Raw genomic sequence first — 18,160 nt, 5'->3', positions numbered from 1 at the left:
CTCCCCTCCCCCCTCTGAGTCCTTCACTGTTACAGAGAGAGCGATTTGATTTCATGCTTTGCTGTGTTTTCCTTCACTGTTTGTGTTACAGAGAGAGTGAGGCCGGGGCAGACACTCATGGGGAAACCGGATATCTCTCCCCCTTCACACTTCCGGCTGGAGGCTTCATTTAGAACGTTGGTGGTGCCTTTTATATATAGAGATGTTGTGGCCTGCTAGGGGTAGTACTGACATTCATGCAGCCCGCTGAGTATAAGGGATGGGATTTGATATACCACCTTTTGGTGGTTTAATCAAAGCGGTTTACATATTATTTACAGGTACTTATTTTGTATCTGGGGCAATGCAGGATTACGTGACTTGCCTAGAGTCACAAGGAGCTGCAGTAAGAATTAAACCCCATTCCCCTGGTTCTCATGCCACTGAACTATTATGCTACTTCTCAAATCCTTCCCCTGGTCTAACTTAATCCTAACCTCCCCCCCCCCCCCCCCAAAAAAAAAAAAAAAAACAAGCAGTGTGACTAAATTTGTTCATCTCAATTTGATTTTAATTCTAGCATGGCAGTAACAAAACCATATTTCTAATAACATTTTGTATCAATAATGACCTGCTCTCAGAATATAAAAGGATTATTTACTAACTAGTAAAACAGGCCCGTTTCTGACACAAATGAAACGGGTGCTAGCGAGGTTTTCCTCGGAAAGTGTGTGTGAGAGATGGAATGTGTGTGTGAGAGAGAATGAGTGAGACAGAGTGTGTGTATGTGTTTGTGTCAGAGAGAGATAGAGTGTGTGTGTGTGAGAGTGAGGGAGTGTATGTGAGAGACAGAGAATGAGTGTGTATATGTGGGGCTCCGAGTTTCATGACCCCCGCCTTCCCTCCCTCCATCTCCTCCCCTTCGAGTGCCAGGCCCCCTCCCTCTCCTCCCCTCCGAGTTCTTGGCCCTCCCTCTCCTCCCCAGCGTGTTCTATGCCCCCCTTTCCTTGGAGTGTGTATGTTTGAGAGAGAGTGTGTGGGTGAGAGAGATGGAGTGTGTATGTGAGAGAGAATGAGTGAGAGACAGAGTGTGTGTTTGTGTGAGAGACGAGTGTTTGTGTGTCAGAAAGTGAAGCCTTGAAGCATTCGTGCGCTCTGTAAGGCTCCATCTCCTCAATTGATGACAATTAGTTCCGGAACGTTGCAGGAATGCTTCAAGGCTTCACTTTCTCAGCTTCAGAATGTTGGAGGTGCGTTTTATTATATAGGATGGTTACAATGTGCTAATACTGTTACCATGTGTCAATTTACTGCAGGGGCTGATTTTATGCAATGGGCAAATAACACACACTAAAGGTACACATCATTAGCAAATAATACCTAAATGAGTTTAAAAATGAAGCTATTTTCACATATGCTTTGACTTTTGCACCCACCAGTAAGTCTGGGAAGCTGTGCTTATTTTTGGAGTACATATTAGTTCCAGATCCATTCCTTGCACTGTGCTGTTTTGTACATGGATGGGTGGAGAGCTGGGTGGGGTGTGATGGCTCACTGTTTTGTAGCAAGTTGAAAGCCCAGTTATTTTTTTTTCTTTTTTTAAAACAACCTTTCTCAAAATTTTCTGGCCCTTCATATTTCTATTTAGTAATGCAGGCCATGGATAGACCAATATGCTCTCTCCACAAAAAACTCAGAAAAAGGCAGAATGATGTCTAGGCTCTAAGCAAGTCCTACCTTGTGTAATGGTGACAGGGGCGTAGCCAGACAACAGATTTTGGGTGTGCCTAGGCAAGAAGTGGGTGGGCACCAAGTGTTCTCCCCCCCCCCCCCCCCCCACCACATCAGTTGGCAGTAAAACGCTTCTTTCCATCATGGCAATCTGCAGCAGGCATGCGCTGAAAACTGAGCATTCACGGATGCCGGTATCATGGAGAGTAGTGTTTTCGTTACCATCAGAGGGAAATCTTCAGTTGGCGGAGCTTGAGATCCCCACCAGCTACCGCTAAATGTGTGCTACTGTTGGGTGGGCCTGAGCTCCAGGCCCACCTGTGGCTACGCCAGTGAATGGTGAACTACTGGGACATACATGCAAACTTTACTTGCATTTTTCTCTGAGGTTAACTAAAAAATCATAGGGCATCTTATGTGGAATTTGAAGGTACGCGCAAAAGTTATGTACAGGAGAAACACGGCACAGTTAAATATCTTCAAAGTTCCCTAACTTTTTTTTTTTTGGGGGGGGGGGGGGGGGAATAGGGCAGTGGCTTCTAATTCAATTGAAATAGGCCCCAAGGCTATGGGTGCCTTCATTTAAAATTACTGTAGGGCTGTTTTATCTTGTAATCTCCATCTGGTGCTGTCCTTGGACAAAGCCACAAACTGCTGCTACCTCTAGACCTCTCTACACTTGTCCAGCTGGAGTTTGATCCGTAGGCATCACGCTGAGTGATGGCTGAGACACCACCAGCACCAACCCAATTAACAGAAATAATTCTTTTTTTTTTACAAAATGAATGTTAAAAAAAAAGATTGTCATAGATATGGCTTGGGAAATTTACAGAATCAAAAATGTGCTTAACTGGGCACTATAACCTGAAACAACTACATTATAATTATGCGAACCTTCCAATTACCATTTTCAATTGTCTTTTCTAATACAAAAAAAGGGAACAAAAGTCAAATTGAGAGCTCAGAAAAAGGCACATCCTAAAAATTATATATAAATATTCTAATATTTTCACTGGTGGGTCTCCTATGTCCTTATGCCACTTTTCAGCCAGTGGTTTGATAACCTATGTGAAAACAAACCAAAAATAGCTCTGTTCTGGGTATTTCCTTTCAAGATAAGAGCTGCCAAATCTTTAATTAAAAAATATGGGGGGGGGGGGGGGGTAGCTATTATTAAGGTGTATTACAGCTATAATACACAGTGTTCCTCCTTCATCCCAATGCCTCCCTCATTGTAACCCTCCCCCCCCCAAACAGAAACCCCCATTTCCAATTAAAAAAAAAGAACCCCACCCTCCTGTAGGCCTCCCTGGGGTCTAGGGCAGGTATGATCCTGAATCATCGTGCTGAGTTCAAAATGGCACCAATGATTCCTAGCGTAGTTTTCTACCACAGCTAGAGGTCAAGCTGCAGTATAACAGACAACCACTAGGGGTCACCAGTGCCATTTGGATCTCAGCACTGGCAGAGGTGGGAGCAACTGAGAATCACTCCTGCCCTGTACCCCCCCCCCCCCCCCCCGGGATTTCTCAAGGTAGGCCTGGGAAGGTGGGTGGTCTATTTGAAAGGAACATCTGGATGATGGGGGATTTTACATTAAATTGGCCACCCCTTTCAGATATGACCTTGGAGCATTAGGCCATGGCTTTGCAGCTTGATGCTCCTAGGCAATATGAATAATGCTGTTTAGCATTCTTCATGTATCACAAGAATGACTAATCTGTGGTATTGATAGATTACAGGTTTGTCATTCCCACAGTAAATTAAGGAGTGGTACAAGCCCAATTTTAGAACACAATACTGAAGAGTCCAGTAGTAGTAGTACTACTACTACTTATCATTCTATAGCGCTACAAGGCATACACATCGCTGTACACCATACACAAAAAAGACATATATTACTGTTTTTTTCTTAAAACGAGGACAAGACCTCAAAACATCCAAACGCTAACTTAAATTTTAGCGTCTTTCACTGGGGTTGTGGTATTCATCATTGGTCTAAAAACCTTATAATGCTTTTCTTATTGCTATTCAAATTTATTTTTATTTATAATTATCGCTCATTTTTCTTCTTAGTTTTATATAGAAAACATTCCCTTTTTTTCAACAATGACTGTATATATAACTTCATAATAAAAAAAGTCGAGCACTTTGCTAACGCCCGACAGTGGGCAGACCCGTTTCACTCCAATGGCTCCCTCAGGGGCTGTGCATCGACGTGTGAAGACTTCCAAAGGAGCAAGCAGTGAACAGGATGAAATGTGATCACCAGCCCCATCCCCCACCACTGGCTCTGCCACCCAATCTCCACTAAACTTCTGAGGATCCCTTCCTTCTGAACAGGATTCCTTTATGTTTATCCCACGCATTTTTTAATTCTGTTACCATTTTCATCTCCACCACCTCCCGTGGGAGGGCATTCCAAGCATCCACCACTCGCTCAGTGAAAAAGTACTTCCTGACATTTTTCCTGAGTCTGCCCCCCTTCAATCTCATTTCATGTCCTCTAGAGTTCTACCACCTTCCCATCTCCGGAAAAGGTTCGTTTGCAGATTAATACCTTTCAAATATTTGAACGTCTGTATCATATCACCCGTTTCTCCTTTCCTCCAGGGTATACATGTTCAGGTCAGCAAGTCTCTCATACGTCTTGTAATGCAAATCCCATACCATTCTCATAGCTTTTCTTTGCACCGCTTCAATTCTTTTTACATCCTCAGCAAGATACGGCCTCCAAAACTGAACACAATACTCCAGGTAGGGCCTCACCAGCAACTTATACAGGGGCATCAACACTTCCTTTCTTCTGCTGGTCACACCTCTCTACACAGCCTTGCAACCTTCTAGCTACGGCCATCGCTTTGTCGCACTGTTTCGTCCCCTTCAGATCCTCAGATACTATCACCCCAAGATCCCTGTCCCTGTCCGTACATATCAGACTCTCACCGCCTAACACATATGTCTCCCGTGGATTTCTACTCCCTAAGTGCATCACTTTGCATTTCTTCCCATTGAATTTTAATTGCCAAACCTTAGACCATTCTTCTAGCTTCCGCAGATCCTTTTTCATGTTTTCCACTCCCTCCCGGGTGTCCACTCTGTTACAAATCTTAGTATCGTCCGTAAAAAGGCAAACTTTACCTTCTAACCCTTCGGCAATGTCACTCACAAATATATTGAACAGAATCGGCCCCAGCACCGATCCCTGAGGCACTCCACTATTCACCTTTCCCTCATCCGAGCGAATTCCATTAACCACCACCCTCTGGCGTCTGTCCGTCAACCTATTCCTAATCCAGTTCACCACGTCAGGTCCTATCTTCAGCTTGTCCAGTTTATTTAAGAGCCTCCTGTGGGGAACCGTGTCAAAAGCTTTGCTGAAATCTAAGTAGATTACGTCTATAGCACGTCCCTGATTCAATTCTCCGGTCACCCAAAGAATTCAATGAGATTCATTTGGCACGATTTCCCTTTGGTAAAACCATGAAAACCATGTTGTCTCGGGTCTTGCAACTTATTGGCTTCTACACTTTAACAACTACCCTCCCCCTGCCCAGTCTTAAGATTCTGTCTTGTGGACTGTGTGGATATAGTACTCCTTCCAGAGCTATTTGCACCCCCCAGCTGTTATAAAAAATAATAAAAATACATGAAATATTTTATAGTGTCCTTCCTCAGCATGCCTTATAAAACAACCAAGTTCAAGAAAACTCTACCCATGGGGAAATAACATCCACTACAGTTGAAGAACAAAGCTCACCCTCTGTATAAGCCACTGAGAGAGAGAACAAATGATCACACTATTACCATGAAAAAGTATACATAAAATACAAATCCATTAAAATAATTGTAGTGAACTAGGAGAAACCTCAGAATATGAACCAGTGTTCTCGGTTCAATGAGATTAAATGGATGCTCCTATGGACAAATAGGCTAACCCATTTTCACACCTGAGGTGGTTGGCCCAATTGTCCATGTGGCCAATGGGGATAGACCGTTTAATCACACACAAAAATCTGTGAAATTCATTGGCTTTTAGCTTAGTCCATTTGTAGATATTGATGTCCTGATGTATTAGATCCAAAAAGCCACAAGTTGACAGGTTAGGGGCAGAAAAACAGGCAGCAGAGAACGAAAAAAATATCAGAAGCTTTGTGTCGATAGGCTACGAAAGCCATGATGAACCTCTCTTGCTGGCCATGAGAGGAGCCAACATTACGATTATGGTTTAATTAAAAAACTTGATATACTGCTCTTCCTACAAGCATGGAATAGTGGTGAACATTATAAAAGTAAAATCAAAAACTGAAAACTTAAGAAAGGAACTCAATTGTGTAGTAGGAAAGAGGTCAGACACACCATGCAAATTCACTATCAGGGCTGTCATAAAATACATCATCATGCAGAAGAGTCATACTAATTTAAGACATACAGCGGAGGATACACAGATTTTCCAGACTTAGCACGGTATACAGTGGGCCAGTCTATTTACGATGTCACCAAAGGTCCTTCTGGAATAAGAAAGCCTATAAGGTCTTCTTAAATCCTAGAATATGATAATTCTAGACAAACTTGAGGAGGGAGAGAATTTCAGAGGGAAGGAGCTATGCAGTACAAGGCACTATTTCTGATTTTAGGAGCGAAATCTGGGCCAATGTGCTGCAAATGTGACAGTGAAATCAGCGTGAAATCACCTCCTCTTTCAAGGATTGTCACAGCCCCAACTTTGCACCCAAACTGCATTTTGGCTCTAACACACTTTCAAGATTGCAAATTCAACAGTGGAGCTGCTCCGTACACAGATGTTTTGAATTAGGTAAGCATTCCTCGATGCTCATTATTAAACAGAAGATTCTAGTTCTAGCCTTTTCCTACCCAGTTTAATGGGTTTATCTAGTCCATGCAATGATGTCCCTGTATAAGGCAGAATTTAATTCCCTAAACTATTCTACTGACCATAGTCAGTTGGGTTTTTAGCATAGTCATCATGAATATGCACGAGAGATTTCCATATACTGGTTCTTCAAAGAATGCAAACTTAGCTCATGTACATTCACTGTGAATATCCTGAAAGCCCAAACTGGCCATAGGCCAACAGGACTAATCTGGGGCCAACTATCTTAGAAGAAATATTACAAGCAAGTATTTCTCTCTGTAAGGAGTCTACTTGCAAGAGACTACACTATACTATACAGTACTGGGCAGATTTCTACGGTCTGTGCCCTGAGAATGGCAAGGACAAATCAAACTCAAGTATACATATAAAGTATCACATACCATGTAAATGAGTTTATCTTGTTGGGCAGACTGGATGGACCGTACAAGTCTTTATCTGCCATCATTTACTATGTTACTATAACTCACAATAACTAGCAGCTGATTAAGGCAGCTTTGCTGCCTATGGGCGGAGCTTATGTAATCATGTGCATGCCCATGACTTTCAAAAAACAAGGGTGCATGGGAAGAGAACTGGGAAAATTTCTTCCTTGCCTCTATTCATTAATATTGAGAAACTAGGCCCCTTTCCTTTCATAACCCATTCTCTCATTGATTAGTGCATCCCAGGGATATTTACAAGCAGTCTGAGGGCTGCAAACAGCTAAGGGAATTCAGGGTATCATGCATACAAATCTCTCATGTATATTCAAATCTACCTCATGCCTATTTGTTATGGGCATCCTGAAAACCTGACTTGTTTGTGGCCTTGCAGAATTGAAAGTGAATATGACCAATGTATCCAGATCACTGGGAAGTCATGCCCTTGTGTTTCTGAGTGAAAAAGGTAAAATAATAAATAAATAAATAACAAACGCCTGAGCTTTGCGTCACAATTTTCTGAAATAACAATCTGTCTCCGAGATCCATTCATAGTTTTAATCTAATTTATTAAATCAGTTTACTAGAAAAGCCATTTTAAAATGTATCCCTTGTTGTCAACAGTGCTTTGGAAGCAGTGGGGAAATAATGTGATTTTCCCAAGCTTGCAAATAAAGACAGAGGGAAGTCTAAACCCCACCTATCCCATCAGAGTCCCATCTTATGCTACCCTGTAGTGTGCACCAACAGCAGTTATGCCAGTTTTAAATGGACTGTTCCGATGTGAATACTGCACCTTCAATGAAGGAATGCTTCCTACATCCACTAGTAAGTGGACTATGCAGGACCACAAAGTGGATCAATAAACTTTCATTTCTGCTCCCTTCCCTGAGTTATGCCTACTTTTGTCTCACTGAAGAGAAGTGAATTTGTACAACACATGGTGTTACTCCATATCTAAATAAAGCAAATGTTCATTACAATACACTTTCTCCGATCTGTATATTTTTTTTTTCACATTTGGCATTAAAAAAGCCCTTCACAGAGTATGACGCAGAGAGGGGGCAACATCCTTTTAAACAGGCAGGAAGTAAGCAGAGGTGGCAGCCTTTCCTCTTGAGAGCTGTCCTTTCTGCTGCTCTCCATGTTCAGTTCTCAATTCCAAGTACAATGTTCCTCTTGTTTTCCATCATTAATCAGACAAGCTCTCTGAAAATGCGATCTTCGACTTTTGTGTTTGCTCTAGCCGGTTTAATATAAACTGACTTGTATCAATGAAGCGTTCAACACAGTTTACAAAGCAGGTTTCGGTTCGACTGTCCAGCTTTGGTCCAGGTTTGTCCATACATTTCTCCTGCTCAAAACAAATAAAAAAAAAATCAGGGTAGAATATACTTTTGTTCAGTTTATTTGTCCATGCTTTAGAAATATTACTAGCACTATGGCCACCTTTATAGAAAGCAGAAAAATACAGGTGGCGAGAAATATACTAGTAGATGTTTATTCAACTTCATAGCACCTGAAATATTTCACAAATTTGGGGCAGCTACATCAAAATATCATCTGGACATTAAATACACAGATAGCAGACAGAAAGACACAGTGAAATAAATATAACTTGATATTACAAGTCACAGAACTAATCCAAGTGTTATAGAGACCTTTAAATTAGCGAGAGTCTTTCCCATTCATCAGAAACTTGCACAAGTGCATCCAGCAACAGGTAAAGGATTAAATAAAGCAGTATTCACAGCCCTGGAGCAGAGGAGCATCAGTCAATGCTAAACAGTGGTGCCTACATTAGCTGGATTCCAGAGGGAGACATGATTTCTGGCCTTGAGCTGAGAATTTCTGCTATAATCCCTGGGCTGAGTTTGAAAGGGGTAATGTGAGAAACCCCCAACTAATTGCAAATAAAGATTCATGGTGATGTAGTTCAATAGACAGTACTGACTAGGACAAAAATAGTCTAAAAATGAAAAACAAATGAAATAAAGCACAACAAGGTAAGTAAGGAAAGCAATACTAGGTTCATTAGCATGCAACCTAGTTATAAATGTATAATTTTACATTACATATTGATAAAAGTTTTATAAGAAGCTCTGAATATGACAAAAATACTGTTACTCAAAATTTGCAGAGATGTCTAAACAATTTTGACAAATTATCCCAAGCACCAAAGCCAGTGTTGTTGAACTGCCAAGTTATCCAATTTTATGGGGCAGCATTCCAGGGTGTTTAACAGCCCCACTGCTGCACCAAATTCAGTAGGTAGAATCAGGGACTACTAGTACAAATTCCACTCTGCTCTAGAATGCAAGTTTAAAAACACGACAGTTACCCTAGGCCTCCCCATGCCTGCCTGTTCAAAGCTAAAGAAGGCAGAGCTTGTTGCAAGATTTGGGGAACCCCTCCCAAATTTCTGCCCAGATCCTACATAATCTTGCAATATATTATTTAGTTTAAAAAAAAGACAATAATATTCTTAATTCCTGCTGCAAATAAATTCTTATGTAAAACAGAACTGAGTCAAGAATGGAGACTATAACACCAAGGGAAGTTAACTAAACCATTTAGTGACATTTCATAAAAAGAATGCTTAATGCTACAGGGCCCTACTCCTTAAAATTATTCTAAAATAAACTCCCTCTCTTAAAACAATGGGCTTTATGTCATGATTTTAAAATTACACTACAGCAACAACACAGATGAACATTAATGGATTTAAGGTAGCTGTATACAGTGCAGGCAGGTCTTTGGTGCAAACATGAAAACTTGGGTGTCAGAACACAGAGTTGTTGAACGAACTAACTTCCTCAGAGGTAAAAAAAAAGATCTTAAAGGAAATACAGTTCATCGCCAGGACGTCAAATATAACATTCTGCCTTTTCTCCTTTACTAAGAGTTTTTACAAGGTGGATTACAAAGAATTCAAATTTGCACTTGATCTGCCTCCAAACCCCAGTCCTCTTCGAAAACCATAGACCTACAGTACATCATACAAAGATTATAACCCAGAAACTCTGATACTATTGGGGAGAGTAAATCGCAGTATTTAATAGAAAGGTCTCTATTGTAAACAAGTTATTACCCAGCGATGCATGGTACTATAAGAATACTATTACTAAGCAAGGCCCTATGATATTATACAGCTTATACTTCAGAAGGATTATTACCCAGCAAAGCTCTGTCATCTGATGCACCAGCAGCTGGAAGCGCTGCTTCTGTGTCTCCACCTCGATGAAATGTTGCAGCTGCGGATCGGCGGTGGCAGCCCCCAGATTCTGTGCAGAATCCATACTCATCTTGCTGCTTTTGCTGCTACTACCGCAGGGCGCAGGCTAAATCAGAACCGGCACACTGACCTTCACGTGCCTCCTCCCAATTCTTCTAACCCACCGCCGGAAGCAGAAGCGCGTCTCTATCGCGGGGCCATAGAGATGGGTGACAGGGTAGTGAGGAATGCTGGGATTGAGATTGATTGCCGGGCGGGCCGTGTGTAGGGGGTGGGGTGGGGCTGAAAGGCGGGCTGAGGGCTCTGAAGGCAGGCGGTGGTGGAAAGAGAAAGGGGGATTCGGGATGGTGTGTTTTTGTGTGTGCTGCTGGGAACGGTCGCGGGCTGTTTTCTTTTGATTAGGTTTGTTGAACACACACAAAATCTTTTGCTATTTCCACAAATTTTTACTAAGGTAGACATTATAGCAATCGGTGCTTTACTGGGTCTTTGGTGCATCTGCCTCTGAATCTATTTCTGTGGGAAAGGGGGGTTCCAGATTCTGTACCAGAGAATAATGATGGCACGTGGAAGAATAAACAGTAAGAAGACACACTGAGTTCAAACATAGGGCAAATTTGACCATGGTTTCAGAGAAATGAGATCTCCTTCAAAATATGACCTAATGCATGTCTGTGGGGAAAAAGGAGTTCAGTTTCTGCAAAGCACCCCTCAAACTGCCTGAACCCTAAAACTACCTACCCCTGCTAATCTCCCACCAAAAAACTTCCCAAACTTGCCCCCTATAACTACCCCTACATAGTCAAAACTACCATGTCCCCTGCAAACTTGGTGTGCCATAAGTGCCCCCGAGCCCCAGCTACATGCCCAATAGACACAACATATACTAGACACACACACACAGAACCCATAGATGCACACATAGGGAATGTTAATATAATTTACCAGCACTCTACTGCCCTTACCCTTTTGAGTGAGCCTTCACTGCCTGTGTCCATTGTGTAACTACCAGTAGAGACTAGGTAGGATCCAACCAATGGAAAGGCAGTCGGGGCAGAAGACTAGAAGGCAGCTCTAGTCAAAGGATGTTGGTGATCTGGAGAAAGTTTCTGTGCTGTAGCAGTGAAGTTTCTGCATTTGGTGGGAGGTGGAACCCCTCCAAAAATGCCACCATGAATTTCTATGGGAGAAGTAGCTCCAACAGCTGCAGTATATTGAATTTTCTGGGGGAAAACCACCCCATAGATCCCTTCTGGTATGCTGGTTAACTACCCACATATCAGGGAGGCTTTCTAGAAGGCTGATCCTATAATCCATTTGCGCTTATCTAACTCTCTACAAATGCATGTGGGCCTAGGCACTCTCTAATAACCATCCCTGCTAAATGGTTCAATTAAACCTTTGGATATTGTATAGGAAAGAGTAAGGCAGGTTGCAGGAATATTCAGCTTTATTATAACTCACCACAATAATACAGCACAATCAGATATACAGTGGTGGAAATAAGTATTTGATCCCTTGCTGATTTTGTAAGTTTGCCCACTGACAAAGACATGAGCAGCCCATAATTGAAGGGTAGGTTATTGGTAACAGTGAGAGATAGCACATCACAAATTAAATCCGGAAAATCACATTGTGGAAAGTATATGAATTTATTTGCGTTCTGCAGAGGGAAATAAGTATTTGATCCCCCACCAACCAGTAAGAGATCTGGCCCCTACAGACCAGGTAGATGCTCCAAATCAACTCGTTACCTGCATGACAGACAGCTGTCGGCAATGGTCACCTGTATGAAAGACACCTGTCCACAGACTCAGTGAATCAGTCAGACTCTAACCTCTACAAAATGGCCAAGAGCAAGGAGCTGTCTAAGGATGTCAGGGACAAGATCATACACCTGCACAAGGCTGGAATGGGCTACAAAACCATCAGTAAGACGCTGGGCGAGAAGGAGACAACTGTTGGTGCCATAGTAAGAAAATGGAAGAAGTACAAAATGACTGTCAATCGACAAAGATCTGGGGCTCCACGCAAAATCTCACCTCGTGGGGTATCCTTGATCATGAGCAAGGTTAGAAATCAGCCTACAACTACAAGGGGGGGAACTTGTCAATGATCTCAAGGCAGCTGGGACCACTGTCACCACGAAAACCATTGGTAACACATTACGACATAACGGATTGCAATCCTGCAGTGCCCGCAAGGTCCCCCTGCTCCGGAAGGCACATGTGACGGCCCGTCTGAAGTTTGCTAGTGAACACCTGGATGATGCCGAGAGTGATTGGGAGAAGGTACTGTGGGACAAAAATTGAGCTCTTTGGCATGAACTCAACTCGCCGTGTTTGGAGGAAGAGAAATGCTGCCTATGACCCAAAGAACACCGTCCCCACTGTCAAGCATGGAGGTGGAAATGTTATGTTTTGGGGGTGTTTCTCTGCTAAGGGCACAGGACTACTTCACCGCATCAATGGGAGAATGGATGGGGCCATGTACCGTACAATTCTGAGTGACAACCTCCTTCCCTCCGCCAGGGCCTTAAAAATGGGTCGTGGCTGGGTCTTCCAGCACGACAATGACCCAAAACATACAGCCAAGGCAACAAAGGAGTGGCTCAGGAAGAAGCACATTAGGGTCATGGAGTGGCCTAGCCAGTCACCAGACCTTAATCCCATTGAAAACTTATGGAGGGAGCTGAAGCTGCGAGTTGCCAAGCGACAGCCCAGAACTCTTAATGATTTAGAGATGATCTGCAAAGAGGAGTGGACCAAAATTCCTCCTGACATGTGTGCAAACCTCATCATCAACTACAGAAGACGTCTGACCGCTGTGCTTGCCAACAAGGGTTTTGCCACCAAGTATTAGGTCTTGTTTGCCAGAGGGATTAAATACTTATTTCCCTCTGCAGAATGCAAATAAATTCATATACTTTCCACAATGTGATTTTCCGGATTTAATTTGTGATGTGCTATCTCTCACTGTTACCAATAACCTACCCTTCAATTATGGGCTGCTCATGTCTTTGTCAGTGGGCAAACTTACAAAATCAGCAAGGGATCAAATACTTATTTCCACCACTGTACGAGCAGGTGGGGTGGTCGGACAGACAGCATCTCAGTCTGGCACGTCCAGGAGATCTTCTGCCGCACCCAAATTTTCCCTGTCTTTTATACACTCTTGGCCCCATTCAAACTAATGGGTTCACATTTACTCCAATGTTAAAGTTGTTTTTTCCAAACTTGCTTAACCGCAACCTCCTCATCGGAAATATGCCTCCGCCTTTATCTCAACTGCAACTTCCTTATTTACTTGCACCTGTTGTGACATTTCAGAAAGACAATTTTTTCTAACTTAGATGCAGAAATAAGAGAATCCATTTTGTGACAGGCTTCATTTTTGCTATGGAACTTTGTAAGTCTAAGTACTTTGAAAATATGCCTCGCACGTCATCTATTCCAGACTAATTGGTTATGTCCATCTACCAGTGAATGGAGACAGAGACAAGTAGTTTCATGTAATTTGCCCCTTAAGGGTAGTGTGCAGCCTAGAATGTTCAGTATTTTCTCTGACTCCAAGCGGAGGATAGTGGGATTGTTCAGTTCCTTCTTGGTGTTGGTCTGGCAGCTTCTGAACCAGTTTCTTATCGGTGTTAGTTGAGCAGAGGGCTACTGCTGGATGAATTTGCTCTTTTTCTATGTGATTCCTACTTGAGCTAGATGACACTCGGTGGTTCCAGGTTCCTCATCCTGGGAGGGGAGGAGGCTGAAGGGAAGGGAGAGGTGATGGATTGCAAAGGGCAAGGGGTTGAAGGGAAGGGAAGGGAGAGAGGTACTGGACTTGCGAAGAGGGGGTTGGAGGGAAGGGAGAGAGGTGCTGGATATGTGTGTGGGGGGGGGGGATTGGAAGGAAGAGGTAGAGGTGCTAGACATGGGGGGGGGGTGGAGGAAAAGGAGAGAGGTGCTGGACATGTAGTGGGGGGCTGGAGGGAAGGGAGAGAGGTGTTGGATTGCTGGTTATGCAGGTGATGGCTGAAGGGAAGGGAGAGAGATGTGGACCTGCAATGAGGGCTGGTGCAAAGGGAGAGAGGTGCTAGTCTTGTGGGAGTGGTGGTGGTGGTGGGGGGGTTAGAGGGAAGGGAGAGAGATGCTGGACAATGGGATAAAGGAAAAGGGGTTAAGGCTGAACCCACAGTGGGAGAAAGAGCCAGAAATATAATGGGAAGGGAAGAGAGACGAAGAGAAGCTGGTTAGGGTGGGGTCAGAGAGGGACACATTGGTGTGGAGGAGGGTGAAAGGGGACATAGGGAGGCATTAGGTTGGAGCATGGGGACAGGGACACATGTGAGATGCTGTATGAGGATGGCATATGGGCACAGAGGGGCAATGCCTGACAATGGGGTGGGGGGGGGGGAAGGGGGATATGGAATAGAGATACCATGCTGGACACTGGAGAGGGTGGTATATGGACACAGAGGGGAGATACCAGACAAGGGGGAGAATAGGAACACAGAAGGGAGATGCTGGGCATGGGGTGCATAGGTGCACAGAAGAATGATGATGGATGAGGGGATATGAACACAGGGGAGATACTGGATAAGGAAATATAGGGAAACAGATGGGAGATGAATGATGGACATGGAGAAAGAAGAAATGTCAAATTGACAGGAGACCCTGGCGAGTGAGTTAAGAGAAGACAAGAGGAAAGCAGAAACCAGAAACGGGGACCAACATGATTTGAAAAATAAAATGACCAGACAACAAAAAGGTACAAAAATTATTTTATTTTCTATGCTGTGAATATATGTCGGATTTGGAATGTACATCTTGCCAGAGCTGGTGTTAAACATGGCTGGGGTCCAGGGCAGAAATCTAGGAGAGGACCCCAAAGTCCATTATCAGGCTGCGCTTTCTTTAGCTTCCAGCAGGCTTGGGGCTCTCTCTGGCCAGGGAGCCAAGCACAATTGCCCTAGTTGCACCCCCTCAACATCATCCATGGCATGTGCCATCTTTATATTGTGCACAGGAGGAAATGCCTTCCTTGCCTTCCTTTCTTGTTTCTCTGGTGTACTACATGCAAGGTCTGGTTTCTTGGGGTTTCTGTTTAATTTGTGTGTCTAGAGTTTGTGGTTACTTATTCTGTATTTGGCATTTGTGTTCTGTGTGTGTGACTGAGGTATTCTGTTAACATGAAGTTTCTATGTAGCATTCTGTAGTAATTTGGCTTGTTCAGCTTTCCCGATAAATGTATTGGTATTTTAGGGCCCCACTATAATAATAGAATTATCTAGCCCCTGATGCAGCCCTTGCATGGGTGAAACACAGCCAGTGTCAGGCTTTTCTGGTTGTATTTTAAACTTCATAGAGAACAAAGGTTTGAAGAAAATAAATCTGATTCTGATCTACTTCTTTCTACCACCACCACATTGGATCTTGCGGATCGTCTGCACTGTTGTTTCCTTGCTCCTATGCTAGATGCCTTGAGCACATCTTCCCATAACAAATTCCACAGCTTGGTTGGATGTTGAAGTTTTCATTAAAATGTGTTTTATATTTGTTTACTGGTATTATGATTCAACATAAAAAATAAAAATAACAATTCTATTGTATCACTGTCAAAAATTGTTCATGAAGTAAATAGATTTGCTTTCCTTTTTTCACAGAGTGAAGACTCTTTTTACTGTAGATTGGTCACGTCAATCTAATTTGTTGATGTTTTTATGGATATTATTATTTAGCACATCATTGCACCACCTCCAGTGATACAGTAAATTTATGAAAGGAAAAGACTCTTATACAGCAGGTCTATATTTCTCTTTGTAGACGCACTGTGCTTGCAGTGAGCTCTTCATTAGGGGTTCCTAAACCTGTCCTGGGAGACCCCCCCCCCCCCCCAGCATTCAGGTTATCTGCAGTGGATATTCATGAAACAGATCTGTTTTCAATAGAGGAAATGTATTCAAATTTCTTATGCTTTTGCAACCCAGCTCATTTGCATGCGATTGGGGGGGGAGCCAGTCGGCCAGCTGAGCGAGCGCCGAGCATGGCTGCTCGGCGCATGCTATAGACGGTTCTCATACATGCAGACAAGCCGCATGTATGAGAGCCAGCATAGATTTTATTTCTTCAAAAACAAACTGAGAGCCTGCACTCTCTTGCCAGGTGGGGGGCAGCCCGCTGATGACAGGAGCCTGGAATTAGCTCCCCTGGGCTCTGGTGTTCTCTTCTCACCTCTGCCACCCCCGCTTCCTTGCCAGGGACATGACAGGGCAGCGGCAGCACAAAAACTCCTGCGGCTCTCCTTCATCTCTGCCTGGTCCCGGACAGCTGAAACAGGATCTTTTCCTCCCACTGCAGGGACTCACCAGCTCCCTACATCCTTTCAGGTTGCATTTTTGTCATTGTGTTCTGGTTAAAAAGCAGTTTCACTGCCCTGATATTTTGTTGTGTGAAGCTCACTCAAATTTAACGGGAGGTCTGGTGCTGTCAGGACTGACAGCTCCAAACCTCCCGTTAACTTTACCATGGTAAAGCTAGGGACTGCTTTTGTGCATCGGGTTGGAAAATGGCTGTGCATCGCCTTGCATTCACATTTGTATAGTAATTAGCTCATTATAATAGCTTTGCATTCTGTTTTCTTTAGCTGCTACCGTGACAGGAAAAGAACTCAGAGAACCCCTTTGTGCATGTCTTGTTTTACTCCTTGCTCGCTAAACTGGCTAGAACTGGTTGCTGGCTTGTTAAGTTTTGTGGATCTGGGTCTCAGAGCCATTCAAAACATTTATCAGCCTGCTTTTTTTTGTTTTAAACCTTTATTTAATCAGTACTGCACAGAAACTGAACAAGATACATATGTACACTCAGAGCAGTGAAAAATGTTTTACATCTCATAGCAGTGCTGGCTGCTTATCTGGCACAGTGTGTCTCCACCGCCAGGGAGTCTAATTGTTGAAGGAGAGCCAGAGTTGTTTATAGAAGATTTGGATGGTACAATATTCTTTTTATGTCAATTGTTTTTTTGTGATTTGATGCCCTTAATACAATGTTTCCCCGAAAATAGGACCTACCCCGAAAATAAGACGTACCGGGTTTTTCTGCAAATTTAAAATATAAGACATCCCCCCAAAAGTAAGACCTACCAAACTTTTTTTTTAAGCAGGGCCACCAAGAGCCACCCTAGGTCGCCGAGCCCCCCCCCCCTCCGTCGCTCCTGGAACTAACCTGAAGCTCCTTTCACCTTCGCAAGTTCGGATTGGAGCAGCAGCATGGCAGACCTCTCCTAACGTCAGGCGAGGGTGGGGCACGGAAGAAAGAAGAGGTCTGCCCTGCTGTTGCTTGCTGCTCCGAATCCGAACTTGCGAATGTGAAAGGAGCTTCAGGTTAGTTCCGGGAGCGACGGAGGGGGGGCCAGGCGACCTCCGGTGGTGGGGGGGTGACCGATGTTTCCCAGAAAATAAGACATCCCCCCGAAAATAAGACCTAGTGCGTTTTGGGGAGGAAAAATAAATATAAGAGTGTCTTATTTTCGGGGAAACACAGTATTGTGTTGTATTTGTTAACGGTGTATGTACCTTATTCTATTTCTGTGCAGTGATGATTAAGTACAGGTTTTTAAAAAAAAAGGCAGCTGCTAAATGCTTTACACTGCTCTGAGGAGGATCTGAACCAGGCACCCCTGGCTATTAAGCATGACGCTCTAACCACCAAGCTATTCCTCCACTCCTTTCCCATGTGCAAAATGTTTTGCACCTGGGAGCAGTACTAAATGTTTTAGAGTGCAAAATGTTTAACCCGTTAGTACCCACTGTTCCCATATGGGAACAAATCAATTTGTTCCCATATTTATTTATTTATTGTGAACATTGATATCCCACATATTCCCACCAAGGCGGGCTCTATGTGGCAT

General features: G+C 43.4%; 1 protein-coding gene across 1 annotated transcript; it reads right to left on the bottom strand.

The window, feature by feature from the left end:
• Nucleotides 1-7,578: 7,578 nt before the first annotated feature.
• TIMM8A (translocase of inner mitochondrial membrane 8A) lies at nt 7,579-10,433 on the bottom strand. The gene is made up of 2 exons (XM_030209484.1): nt 10,203-10,433; nt 7,579-8,380 (listed from the first exon to the last, which is right to left on the bottom strand). Exons 1-2 carry the CDS (start codon nt 10,329-10,331, stop codon nt 8,219-8,221), a joined length of 291 nt encoding a protein of 96 aa, XP_030065344.1. The 5' UTR covers nt 10,332-10,433; the 3' UTR covers nt 7,579-8,218.
• Nucleotides 10,434-18,160: the final 7,727 nt, after the last annotated feature.

Source organism: Microcaecilia unicolor, chromosome 7, assembly GCF_901765095.1.
Source record: "Microcaecilia unicolor chromosome 7, aMicUni1.1, whole genome shotgun sequence".
Lineage (NCBI taxonomy): Eukaryota > Metazoa > Chordata > Amphibia > Gymnophiona > Siphonopidae > Microcaecilia > Microcaecilia unicolor.
This window is presented reverse-complemented; position numbering and strand designations above follow the sequence as displayed.

Coding starts and splice junctions, on each gene's coding strand:
- TIMM8A (XM_030209484.1), bottom strand. CDS start 10,331: ATGAGTATGGATTCTGCACAGAATCTGGGGGCTGCCACCGCCGATCCG. Junction 8,381..10,202: donor AGATGACAGAGCTTTGCTGG/GTAATAATCCTT, acceptor TGTTTTGAGCAG/GAGAAATGTATGGACAAACC.